Here is a 13,241-nt window from a genome sequence, read left to right on the forward strand (position 1 = left end):
CGCTAATATCACAATCTATGACCCTCTCAGACCTGGCCTTGTTACTGGATAGACTCTACCTGGCTTCCTGTTGGTCTGTTGTTAACATATAAGGACTTCCAGTTGATCTGTTGTTTACATACAAGGGGTCCATTTGGTCTGTTGTGAACATACAAAGGCTTCTTGTGGGTCTGTTGTTTACATAAAGGGACTTCCTGTTGGTCTGTTAACATACAATGGCTTCTTTCGCGTCTATTGTTTACAAGCAGAGACTTCCTGTTGGTCTGTTAACATAAAGGGACTTCCTGTTGATCTGTTAACATACAATAGCTTCTTGTTGGTCCTTTGTTTACAAAAAAGACTTCCTGGTGATCTGTTAACATACAAAACCTTCTTCTGGGTCTGTTGTTTACACAAAGGGACTTCCTGTTGGTCTGTTAACATACAAATACTTCTTGTGGGTCTATTGTTTACAAAAAGGACTTTCTGATGATCTGTTAACATACAAAACCTTCTTTTGGGTCTGTTGTTTACATACAGGGACTTCCTGTTGGTCTGTTAACATGCAAAACCTTCTTGTGGGTCTATTGTTTACAAAAAGGGACTTCCTGATGATCTGTTAACATACAAAACCTTCTTGTGGGTCTGTTGTTTACATAAAGGGACTTCCTGTTGGTCTGTTAACATACAAAACCTTCTTGTGGGTCTATTGTTTACAAAAAGGGACTTCCTGATGATCTGTTAACATACAAAACCTTCTTGTGGGTCTATTGTTTACATAAAGGGACTTCCTGTTGGTCTGTTAACATACAAGGGCTTCTTGTGGGTCTATTGTTTACAAAAAGGGACTTCCTGATGATCTGTTAACATACAAAACTTTCTTGTGGGTCTGTTGTTTACATAAAGGGACTTCCTGTTGAACTGTTAACATACAAAACCGTCTTGTGGGTCTGTTGTTTACATAAATTGACTTCCTGTTGGTCTGTTAACATACAGGGACTTCCTGTTGATCTGTTAACATACAAAACATTCTTGTGGGTCTGTTGTTTACATAAATGGACTTCCTGTTGATCTGCTGTTTCCATACAAGGGGTCCTTGTTGGTCTGTTGTTAACATACAAAACCTTCTTGTGGGTCTGTTTATTACAAAAAGGGACTTCCTGTTGATCTGTTAACATACAAAACCTTCTTGTGGGTCTTTTGTTTACATACAGGGACTTCCTGTGGGTCTGTTGTTTACATACAAAGGTGTCGTGTGGGTCTATTGTTAACATACAGAGACTTCCTGTTGGTCTGTTGACATACAAAGGCTTCTTGTGGGTCTGTTGTTAACATACAGGAACTTCCTCTTGGTCTGCTGTTTACATACAAGGGGTCCTTGTTGGTCTGTTGTTAACATAAAGGGACTTCCTGTTGGTCTGTTGACATACAAATGCTTCTTGTGGGTCTATTGTTTACACAAATGGACTTCCCCTTGGTCTGTTTACATACAAAAGCTTCTTGTGGGTCTGTTGTTTACGTAAAGGGACTTCCTGTTGGTCTGTTAACATACAATGGCTTCTTTCGCGTCTATTGTTTACAAGCAGAGACTTCCTGTTGGTCTGTTAACATAAAGGGACTTCCTGTTGATCTGTTAACATACAATAGCTTCTTGTTGGTCCTTTGTTTACAAAAAAGACTTCCTGGTGATCTGTTAACATACAAAACCTTCTTCTGGGTCTGTTGTTTACACAAAGGGACTTCCTGTTGGTCTGTTAACATACAAAGACTTCTTGTGGGTCTATTGTTTACAAAAAGGACTTTCTGATGATCTGTTAACATACAAAACCTTCTTTTGGGTCTGTTGTTTACATACAGGGACTTCCTGTTGGTCTGTTAACATACAAGGGCTTCTTGTGGGTCTATTGTTTACAAAAAGGGACTTCCTGATGATCTGTTAACATACAAAACCTTCTTGTGGGTCTGTTGTTTACATAAAGGGACTTCCTGTTGGTCTGTTAACATACAAATACTTCTTGTGGGTCTATTGTTTACAAAAAGGGACTTCCTGATGATCTGTTAACATACAAAACCTTCTTGTGGGTCTGTTGTTTACATAAAGGGACTTCCTGTTGGTCTGTTAACATACAAGGGCTTCTTGTGGGTCTATTGTTTACAAAAAGGGACTTCCTGATGATCTGTTAACATACAAAACCTTCTTGTGGGTCTGTTGTTTACATAAAGGGACTTCCTGTTGGTCTGTTAACATACAAGGGCTTCTTGTGGGTCTATTGTTTACAAAAAGGGACTTCCTGATGATCTGTTAACATACAAAACCTTCTTGTGGGTCTATTGTTTACATAAAGGGACTTCCTGTTGGTCTGTTAACATACAAGGGCTTCTTGTGGGTCTATTGTTTACAAAAAGGGACTTCCTGATGATCTGTTAACATACAAAACTTTCTTGTGGGTCTGTTGTTTACATAAAGGGACTTCCTGTTGAACTGTTAACATACAAAACCGTCTTGTGGGTCTGTTGTTTACATAAATTGACTTCCTGTTGGTCTGTTAACATACAGGGACTTCCTGTTGATCTGTTAACATACAAAACATTCTTGTGGGTCTGTTGTTTACATAAATGGACTTCCTGTTGATCAGCTGTTTCCATACAAGGGGTCCTTGTTGGTCTGTTGTTAACATACAAAACCTTCTTGTGGGTCTGTTTATTCCAAAAGGGACTTCCTGTTGATCTGTTAACATACAAAACCTTCTTGTGGGTCTTTTGTTTACATACAGGGACTTCCTGTGGGTCTGTTGTTTACATACAAAGGTGTCGTGTGGGTCTATTGTTAACATACAGAGACTTCCTGTTGGTCTGTTGACATACAAAGGCTTCTTGTGGGTCTGTTGTTAACATACAGGAACTTCCTCTTGGTCTGCTGTTTACATACAAGGGGTCCTTGTTGGTCTGTTGTTAACATAAAGGGACTTCCTGTTGGTCTGTTGACATACAAATGCTTCTTGTGGGTCTATTGTTTACACAAATGGACTTCCCCTTGGTCTGTTTACATACAAAAGCTTCTTGTGGGTCTGTTGTTTACGTAAAGGAACTTCCTGTTTGTATCTTGTTAACATACCGGGACTTCCTGTTGGTCTGTTGTTTACATACAAAGGCTTCTTGTGGGTCTATTGTTAACATAAAAGGACTTCCTGTTGATCTGTTAACATACAAAGGTTTCTTGTTGGTCTGTTGTTTACATACAGGAACTTCCTGTTGATCTGTTGTTTACATACAAGGGGTCCTTGTTGGTATGTTGTGAACATACAAAGGCTTCTTGTGGGTCTGTTGTTTACATACAGGAACGTCCTGTTGATCTATTGTTTACATACAAGGGCTCCTTGTTGATCTGTTGTTAACAAACAAAAGCTTCTTGTTGGTCTGTTGTTTACATACAGAGACTTCCTGTTGATCTGTTGTTTACATACAAGGGGTCCTTGTTGATCTGTTGTTTACAAACAAAAGCTTCTTGTGGGTCTGTTGTTTACATACAGGAACTTCCTGTTGATCTGTTGTTTACATACAAGGGGTCCGTGTTGATCTGTTGTTAACAAACAAAAGCTTCTTGTTGGTCTGTCAGCAGAGTGTACCACATCTCAGCAGAGTGTACCACATCTCAGCAGAGTGTACCACATCTCAGTAGAGTGTACCACATCTCAGCAGAGTGTACCACATCTCAGTAGAGTGTACAGCATCTCAGCAGAGTGTACCACATCTCAGTAGAGTGTACCACATCTCAGTAGAGTGTTCCACATCTCAGCAGAGTGTACCACATCTCAGTAGAGTGTACCACATCTCAGCAGAGTGAACCACATCTCAGTAGAGTGTACAGTATCTCAGCAGAGAGTACCACATCTCAGTAGAGTGTACCACAGCTCAGTAGAGTGTACCACATCTCAGTAGAGTGTACCACATCTCAGTAGAGTGTACCACATCTCAGCAGAGTGTACCACATCTCAGCAGAGTGTACCACAGCTCAGTAGAGTGTACCACATCTCAGCAGAGTGTACCACATCTCAGTATAATGTACCACATCTCAGCAGAGTGTACCACATCTCAGTAGAGTGTACCACATCTCAGCAGAGTGTACCACATCTCAGCAGAGTGTACCACACCTCAGTATAGTGTACCACATCTCAGTAGAGTGTACCACATCTCAGCAGAGTGTACCACATCTCAGCAGAGTGTACCACATCTCAGTAGAGTGTACCACATCTCAGTAGAGTGTACCACATCTCAGCAGAGTGTACCACATCTCAGTATAGTGTACCACATCTCAGCAGAGTGTACCACATCTCAGCAGAGTGTACCACATCTCAGCAGAGCGTACCACATCTCAGTAGAGTGTACCACATCTCAGCAGAGTGTACCACATATCAGTAAAGTGTCCCATAGCTCAGTAAAGCGTCCCATAGCTCAGTAAAGTGTCCCATAGCTCAGTAGATGTCCCATAGCTCAGTAAAGTGTCTCATAGCTCAGTAGAGTGTACCATAGCTCAGTAGATGTACCATAGCTCAGTAGAGTGTACCATAGCTCAGTAAAGTGTCCCATAGCTCAGTAGAGTGTCCCATAGCTCAGTAAAGTGTTCAATAGCTCAGAAGAGTGTCCCATAGCTCAGTAGAGTGTCCCATAACTCAGTAAAGTGTACCATAGCTCAGTAGAGTGTACCATAGCTCAGTAAAGTGTACCATAGCTCAGTAAAGTGTACCATAGCTCAGTAGATGTACCATAGCTCAGTAAAGTGTCCCATAGCTCAGTAGAGTGTACCATAGCTCAGTAAAGTGTCCCATAGCTCAGTAAAGTGTACCATAGCTCAGTAGATGTACCATAGCTCAGTAAAGTGTCCCATAGCTCAGTAGAGTGTACCATAGCTCAGTAGATGTACCATAGCTCAGTAAAGTGTACCATAGCTCAGTAAAGTGTACCATAGCTCAGTAGATGTACCATAGCTCAGTAGAGTGTCCCATAGCTCAGTAGAGTGTCCCATAACTCAGTAAAGTGTCCCATAGCTCAGTAGAGTGTCCCATAACTCAGTAAAGTGTACCATAGCTCAGTAGAGTGTACCATAGCTCAGTAAAGTGTACCATAGCTCAGTAAAGTGTACCATAGCTCAGTAGATGTACCATAGCTCAGTAAAGTGTCCCATAGCTCAGTAGAGTGTACCATAGCTCAGTAAAGTGTCCCATAGCTCAGTAAAGTGTACCATAGCTCAGTAGATGTACCATAGCTCAGTAAAGTGTCTCATAGCTCAGTAGAGTGTACCATAGCTCAGTAAAGTGTCCCATAGCTCAGTAAAGTGTACCATAGCTCAGTAGATGTACCATAGCTCAGTAAAGTGTCCCATAGCTCAGTAGAGTGTACCATAGCTCAGTAAAGTGTCCCATAGCTCAGTAAAGTGTACCATAGCTCAGTAAAGTGTACCATAGCTCAGTAAAGTGTACCTTAACTCAGTAAAGTGTTCCATAGTGCAGTAAAGTGTTTCATAGCTCTGTAAAGTGTTCCATAGTGCAGTAAAGTGTTCCACAGCTCAGTAAAGTGTTCAATAGCTCAGTAAAGTGTTCTATAGCTCAGGAAAGTGTTTCATAGCTCAGTGAAGTGGTCCATGGCTCAGTAGAGTGCATCATGGCTATGTGAAGTGTAGCTCACCTCAGTTAGTGTAACAGCCCCGTACAGTAAGGCATGTACAGTGTACAGACGACCAGTACAGTTACAGACGACCAGTACAGTTACAGACGACCAGTACAGTTTACAGACGACCAGTACAGTTACAGACGACCAGTACATTTACAGACGACCAGTACATTTACAGACGGCCAGTACAGTGTACAGACGACCAGTACAGTTACAGACGACCAGTGCAGTTACAGACGACCAGTACAGTTACAGAAGACCAGTACAGTTACAGACGACCAGTACAGTGTACAGACGACCAGTACAGTTACAGACGACCAGTACAGTTACAGACGACCAGTACAGTGTACAGACGACCAGTGCAGTTACAGACGACCAGTACAGTGTACAGACGACCAGTACAGTTACAGACGACCAGTACAGTGTATAGACGACCAGTACAGTTACAGACGACCAGTGCAGTTACAGACGATCAGTACAGTGTACAGACGACCAGTACAGTTACAGACGTCCAGTACAGTGTACAGACGACCTGTACAGTTACAGACGACCAGTACATTGTACAGACAACCAGTACAGTGTACAGACGACCAGTACAGTGTACAGACGACCAGTACAGTGTACAGACGACCAGTACAGTGTACAGACAACCAGTACAGTGTACAGACGACCAGTACAGTGTACAGACGATCAGTACAGTGTACAGACGACCAGTACAGTGTACAGACGACCAGTACAGTTACAGACGACCAGTACATTTACAGACGACCAGTACAGTTACAGACGACCAGTACAGTGTACAGACGACCAGTACAGTTACAGACGACCAGTACAGTGTACAGACAACCAGTACAGTGTACAGACGACCAGTACAGTGTACAGACGACCAGTACAGTGTACAGACGACCAGTACAGTTACAGACGACCAGTACAGTGTACAGACGACCAGTACAGTTACAGACGACCAGTACAGTTACAGACGACCAGTACATTGTACAGACAACCAGTACAGTTACAGACGTGTGCAGTTACAGACGACCAGTACAGTTACAGACGACCAGAACAGTGTACAGACGATCAGTACAGTTACAGACGACCAGTACAGTTACAGACGACCAGAACAGTGTACAGACGACCAGAACAGTGTACAGACGATCAGTACAGTTACAGACGACCAGTACAGTTACAGACGACCAGTACAGTTACAGACGACCAGTACAGTTACAGACGTGTGCAGTCCGTTCTGCCCAGCACGGCCTTTATTTCCCCAGCCAGGAGTTTCAATACATCTGCGCTGCCATGCATGCGTATTCATAAACAGTTCAACGAGAGCGTATTGCAATGTAAAGTCGGTTGAACATCGATATGTTCCGCGTTACTGGACCCAACTGTATAACGTTGTCAAGATTCGCTGTTATACACGGTGAGGCTACACACGGGTACAATTCTTATAGAACAGGTGTTACTATTGACTGTAATGGTCTATACGTGTATGTATAACCATATTGTTGTTTGGGCAGGGAGATATATACTATATTCCTCTATGACGATGGACACGGTGATATTACTAAGTGACGGCCATGCAGATCTGAGGGATTATTCAGAATGATATCAAGGTCGGTCGCGTAAGGATCTAAAAAAAGGTAATGATCCCGAACGACAGGCGTAATGATCAGAATTGATCTGTTTTTGCTTGTATTTACTTACCAAGCCCACTGACGCTCAGATTTGAATTTAGAAAGTCGATAACGAAGTGTACCTACACAAGAAACGCCATCACGGTTTTCATCAAGGTTGCTTTCAAGTGGGGACAAAGAGGTTAGATTATTGTTGTCGGGTTTTCAATATAATCATGTTCTTTGATTTAAAGCTTTATTTAGCGTCTGGTCCGTGAACAACATATTTATTCCCTCGCCTCAGTCAACACGAAGAACTAATAATGAGGCAGGGTCTCGCTCGCACCGACAGGCCATTATTGCTCCGAGTAAATAACCCAGGGCATTGTCCCTCGATACATAAATCTGATCCGAGAGTCAGTTTATTGTGTGACGTGGTATCTCAAGACCGATGCTATTTTCATTACATCTCAGCCACTCCATGCACGGAATACAACGATGACATTGTGGTTACTGCCGGGGCTGTTCAGTGACGTAATGTGTCACGTGACTACTGCTACTCAGGTAGGGGGAATATGACTGTATATATCACTACGGCATGTGGAAATCACAGCGCGGGCATGGCCCTGACACAGGTAGGAATTTTATGTTGACACCTTCTTGTTGACTCTACATCCTGACAAGCCCCTCGTGCAGATCGACTAATGCAGGGTGGGTGGGTGGGTCAGCGGTAGTTCGTCGTGTTCGATTCCATATGTGGTGTTGTCAATGGTTACACGACAGTGGAATGACACCGTGGTCAACATGGATTTCTTGGAAAAGGGGTTTGTCGCTTTTGTTCAACGGACTGTAAACGTGAGAGCTGTATATGAACAATCTCCGAGAATTAACATGACATTAGCATGATTCCATCGCGATCGTAAATGAAATATCCTAGAAAGTGTATGCCATTGTACTTCAGTAACGAGCATCGGTTAAAGTTTTATTGTCAACAACTATCATCATTCCAAGTTAATGTTTTATTTTGTTAAACACAATTTTCCAATATCAGTATGATTTCTCAGTGCCGATGAAGATAAATTTCTAGAATTAAAAAACGTAACAATACCGGATCGTTTTGTTTTCCTCTTTCGTTTCCAGAACAAGTTGTAAACTCCGCTTCAGCCCCTTAAGGTAAGGATACATGACTGATACAATAATTAGCTTTTATTATTAGTTGAATAGATAGTACTTGTTTGTTTGTTGTTTACGCCGCACTCAGCAATATTCCAGCTATATGACGGCGGTCTGTAATTATTCGAATCTGGACCAGACAACCCAGTGATTGACATCATGAGCATTGATCTACGCAATTGGGATACGATGACATTCATCAACCAAGTCAGCGACCACCCGATCCCGTTTGTCGCCTCTTATGACAAGCATAGTCGCCTTTTACGGCACGCAAAGGTTGCTGAAGACCTACACTACCCCGGGTAGAACGGTTACTAACAGACAGGTTTGGTGTGTTGACTGTATCATACATTATGTCATGAAGCGGCCCTGTATTATCTTGTCAACGTTTATGTATTCGATGTGGTAAACTGCCGGGCAAAAGAAAGTATACCCTTGAACATTGGATTTGTCCAGAATAGTACAGGCGTTATCAAAACGTACTAGGCTGCACGAAAACAGTCGCCGAAACACTGTATCATGGTCCAAAACATATCTATGATGCCCGTATGAAATACAACACCACTGTACCACAGAATTATTATAGAAGCATTATTTGGAAGAAACGTTTCATAAAGTGAGTTAAAATTTAACGTCGCGTCGGCGTTATTTCAGCCATATTGCGACCGTTTTATAAAGAAGTGTTCTGAAAAAGGAGCATTTTGCAGATGAAGTATTGTGTTATGTACATAAAATACATTCTGTTAGAGAAGCGTTATGAAGAAAAGAAAAATTGTAGAATAATAGTTATTTACGGAAAGGGTTTGTAAAGAGGCATTTTGAAGAAGAAACGGTATGTAAAAGAATTGTGTAGAACGAGAAGAACGATCCCTCTCCATAATCATAAGAAATGTTTGACCATTGTACGACGTTCTTCCTCCCAAAGCAAGGGTGTTAACTGACTTTTAACATCCAGTTTCCACGTGGAAACTAGACTTATAAGGTCAGTAAACTTCCTTGACTCGGGAAGATGTACGACGTTCATCCTACGAAAGCAAGGGTGTTAACTGACTTTTAACATCCAGTTTCCACGTGGAAACTAGACTTATAAAGTCAGTAAACTCCCTTGACTCGGGAAGATGTACGACGTTATGTTGAACAAAATGTGATGTAGAATAAAAATGATTTTGAAAACGCTATGTCGAAGTAAGATTATGTTGAGGAGTTTTTATAGACAAACATGGCTTCCAGAAGAATTGACAGTCGTTATTAACATCATCAATATAGGAAGTCGGGAGACACCATGCCAGTCGGCAACTTCCGGAAAGCTGTTGTAAAATAATTTCCTAACGCGTGATTCAGTAACACCTGCATGGGCATTTACCCTTATGAGCTGAGCGGTACGTTCTTAAACACCAACTACCGCCACTTGACAATACTTCCCTGTCTTAAAACAAAACATACACATTCCATCGTAGCCGGAACACTTGACAGTGGTCGTTCAAACAGTCGGCGGCCGAGTGATCTACAAGTATTGATTTCAACAAATCCAGGACTTTATCGGGAATAAACGTAGTGTCACATTCTCGACTAGATTACAATAATTGAGTATGGGTTGTCAGGGGACTTTCCCTTGTGTTATTGTGTGCATTTTAAGTATGTATATACACTTGGTAGTCTGGGTTCACCCGGTGCACGTCCAGTAATCGTGTACAGTGTATTGAAACAGTGCTGGGGCGGTCGGTAGCCTAGTGGTTAAATGGACACACTGTGTTAAGCCAATTTCTGGTGTCCCCCGCCGTGATATGCTTAAATATTGCTAAAAGCGTCGTAAAACTCACTCACTCACTCACTCACTCACTCATCGTCTCCGCTGGTCGGCTCTATCTAATCCTGGTAAAACATTTACCAATCACAGAGCATTGGCGACCCCTAAGCAATCTCAAAGTCCAGTAGCCTGAAATATTTGGACACTTGATGGCTGAAGTCCCATTCAGTGTCTTTGTTCACATTGATTACGGTTGGCAGGGCGATGAACCCGATGTTTCTCCAATGCGTTCGGAATGTATCTGATGTTGGCTGTCCTATACTCCAAACCACTGCAGTTTAATGAATTCCACATTAATTCGCATTCGTGAGTATGTCTTTTTTGAGTGAGTGTGGTTTTACGCCAGAAATATCACGGCGGGGGACACCTGAAACTGGCTTCATACCTTGTACCCATGTAGAGCATCAAACCCAGGCCTTCCGTGTGACGAGCGAACGCTTCAACCAATAGGCGTCTCCACCGCCTCCAATACAATCGAAGATCATGGCAACAAACGGGACGTACATTCTTGGTATATTATTTTAGCTTTGATATCACAGGGTCTCACAGGTCGCGGAGATGTACGGTGCAGATAAACCAACTATAACAGTCGATTCTTGGATTCGAACTCACTACCAGCGTATCCTGGCATGACTGAGAGAATAATAATATTAATATTGATATTGATTAATATCAATATGTACGCACGCATTGAACACGCACACCCTCTTCGCCCCTCCCAAACAACAAAATAGTTCGTTTCGTTCGATGGATGTTCTTACAAATAGAGTTGGAGCGTCACTAACATTGTTTGCTCATTCTGTATCACACACAAAGTTCGTCTTGATAGATGGATGATGTTACTTATTCTTTCAGACCCTGTTGAAGGAGTGAAGAGCAATAGAGGGGATTCCCAAGACTCCGAGCTGAACGTGGTACTCTTGACCAAAGCCACCATGACGCCATGACAGTTGCACGTAGATAGAATGGGTTATGGCAGCAACGATTTCCATGAGAAACCTCCACTAAACAAGGTTGGACAAGAGACGATGTCGACTGGGCAGAAGACGCATCGGCGTGTTCAAAATGGCGGTGACAGTGCTGACGTTAAACCTGTGAGGTTGAAACTGAGTCAAAACACCGCAGAGCCGGACACTGGTCAGTTGTCGTTTGAACAGATGTGGGAATTACAGCGGGTGACTGACAAACGCGTTAAGAATAGTGTCTCAGAAGGCCTGTCCCCTGAAGGCAAGATGGCGATGGAACAAGCAAAGACGGAACTTGAACTCTCCAGGAAGGACGGAGTGATTAAAAATAGCGCCTTAAACAGAACCTTAACCGATAGCCAAAATAGCAATCACAAAAAACGCGGAAAAGTTAAAAAGCAAATAAGTTTTGTCGACGCATATGAAAGTTCGTCTGCTTCGAGACTCTCCGGGGACCTCCTGGACGAGAGTACTAGTGATAGGAGTCAACGACGTCGTGCACTCGGCGGAGGCAATGTTTGTGTCGCCATGGAAACGGTAGAGATTGTCAGTTACGGGGAAACGCCTAGTGATTCGGAAGCAGACGACATTGCAATTGAGGAAACGGCGAAACTAAATTCTGTGGAGAAATGTCTTGTTTGGATGGGAGTCCATAGTCAAGATGGCTGACCCAGTTGGAGATGATAGCGTGGGTACAGAGTGCTCGGGGACGAATACATATTTAAAGGGGGTGTCAGGTGGGCTGAAACTGTGTCACCACAGTGTAAACGTAAGGTGGAGATATTTATCATAGTTCGAACTTACATTTGCACTCTCTGGGCTGCTTGAGTGTAACGTAGCTTTTGCTGCACGTTCTACAGAGACGTCTAAAAGATAAACACAACTAGACGTTTCAGTTTGAAGAAGCATTATGAAGTGAGATAGATAATTATATCAATACCAAGAATGGATTCCGTGCTTGCATGAAAAATTCAATTCAATTCCAGTTTTGATAACCTGATTTAACTTACTTTACATGTAAATACATTATTTCATTGGTCAGTGACGTGGTGATAACTTGCCTCTCATCCCGCTAAAGCGGTTTACACTGGGAAATATATACCCCGGTTACAGGTATTTTGTAGATCTCTGTAATCTGTGTGATTCAAGTTCCTTACAGCAACGCAACGGAGGATAATGTATTTAACTTTAGATGTACGTGATGCACAGAGCCTGCAAACAAGCACACTGTCGTCTGGCAATGTGAAATGCGTAGCATCTACGTTTGGTTTCAAATTATGGTAAATTGAAAAACATGACGGTAAGATAAATTCGTTGTTGATTTATCTCCTTGATAATACGTTTTGATTTAACCTGTTTGTGTCTGTGTTACTGAGCCAACACGTTCGACTTCCACATGACCGGAAATGAATGTTCTTAAAATATTACGAAATTTTCCTGTTTGTGCAGCCTGGTTCCCCCGGTATGCTGCGCTGGCGCCAGCGCATCATACCCAGGGAACCTTGCTGCTGTTAGTATCGTATACAGATACCCAGAACAACTGGGCACTTCCGGTGATAAATGCGTGTTGCGTGTACATAATACAGCGGTTCGCGAAAGTTATCTGCAAAATGTTACAATGCTATGTCATTATATGCTTTCAAAATCCTGAATATTTATGTAATACCAATGTAACTATTGTGTATTTCGTGTGTATTTTTTAAGAATGGATGATAAAACATGTTTTCTGAACTTGTCATTTCAATAAAGGGTGCTGATGCGGCGTTAATCACCCACTCACTCACTCACTCAATGAAGGGGTGAATGTTGTTTAATACCCGTGAAGATCCGGGGTCGAACAGATCTTCAGCAACCCATTCTTGCCGTAAAAGTCGACTATGCTTGTCGTAAGAGGCGACTAACGTGATCGGGTGGTCAGGCTCGCTGACTTGGTTGATTCCTGTCATCGTATCCCAATTGCATAGATCGATGCACATGTCAATCACTGGATTGTCTGGTCCAGATTCGAATAATTACAGACCTGATTACATATAG

At 42.4% G+C, this 13,241-nt stretch overlaps 1 protein-coding gene across 1 annotated transcript; it reads left to right on the plus strand.

The window, feature by feature from the left end:
• Window positions 1–11,100: 11,100 nt before the first annotated feature.
• On the plus strand, window positions 11,101–12,662 carry LOC139450475 (uncharacterized). The gene has a single exon (XM_071232184.1). It carries the CDS (start codon window positions 11,208–11,210, stop codon window positions 11,874–11,876), a length of 669 nt encoding a protein of 222 aa, XP_071088285.1. The 5' UTR covers window positions 11,101–11,207; the 3' UTR covers window positions 11,877–12,662.
• Window positions 12,663–13,241: the final 579 nt, after the last annotated feature.

Source organism: Haliotis cracherodii, unplaced genomic scaffold, assembly GCF_022045235.1.
Source record: "Haliotis cracherodii isolate W230 unplaced genomic scaffold, xgHalCrac1.p SCAF_8, whole genome shotgun sequence".
Taxonomy (NCBI): Eukaryota; Metazoa; Mollusca; class Gastropoda; order Lepetellida; family Haliotidae; genus Haliotis; species Haliotis cracherodii.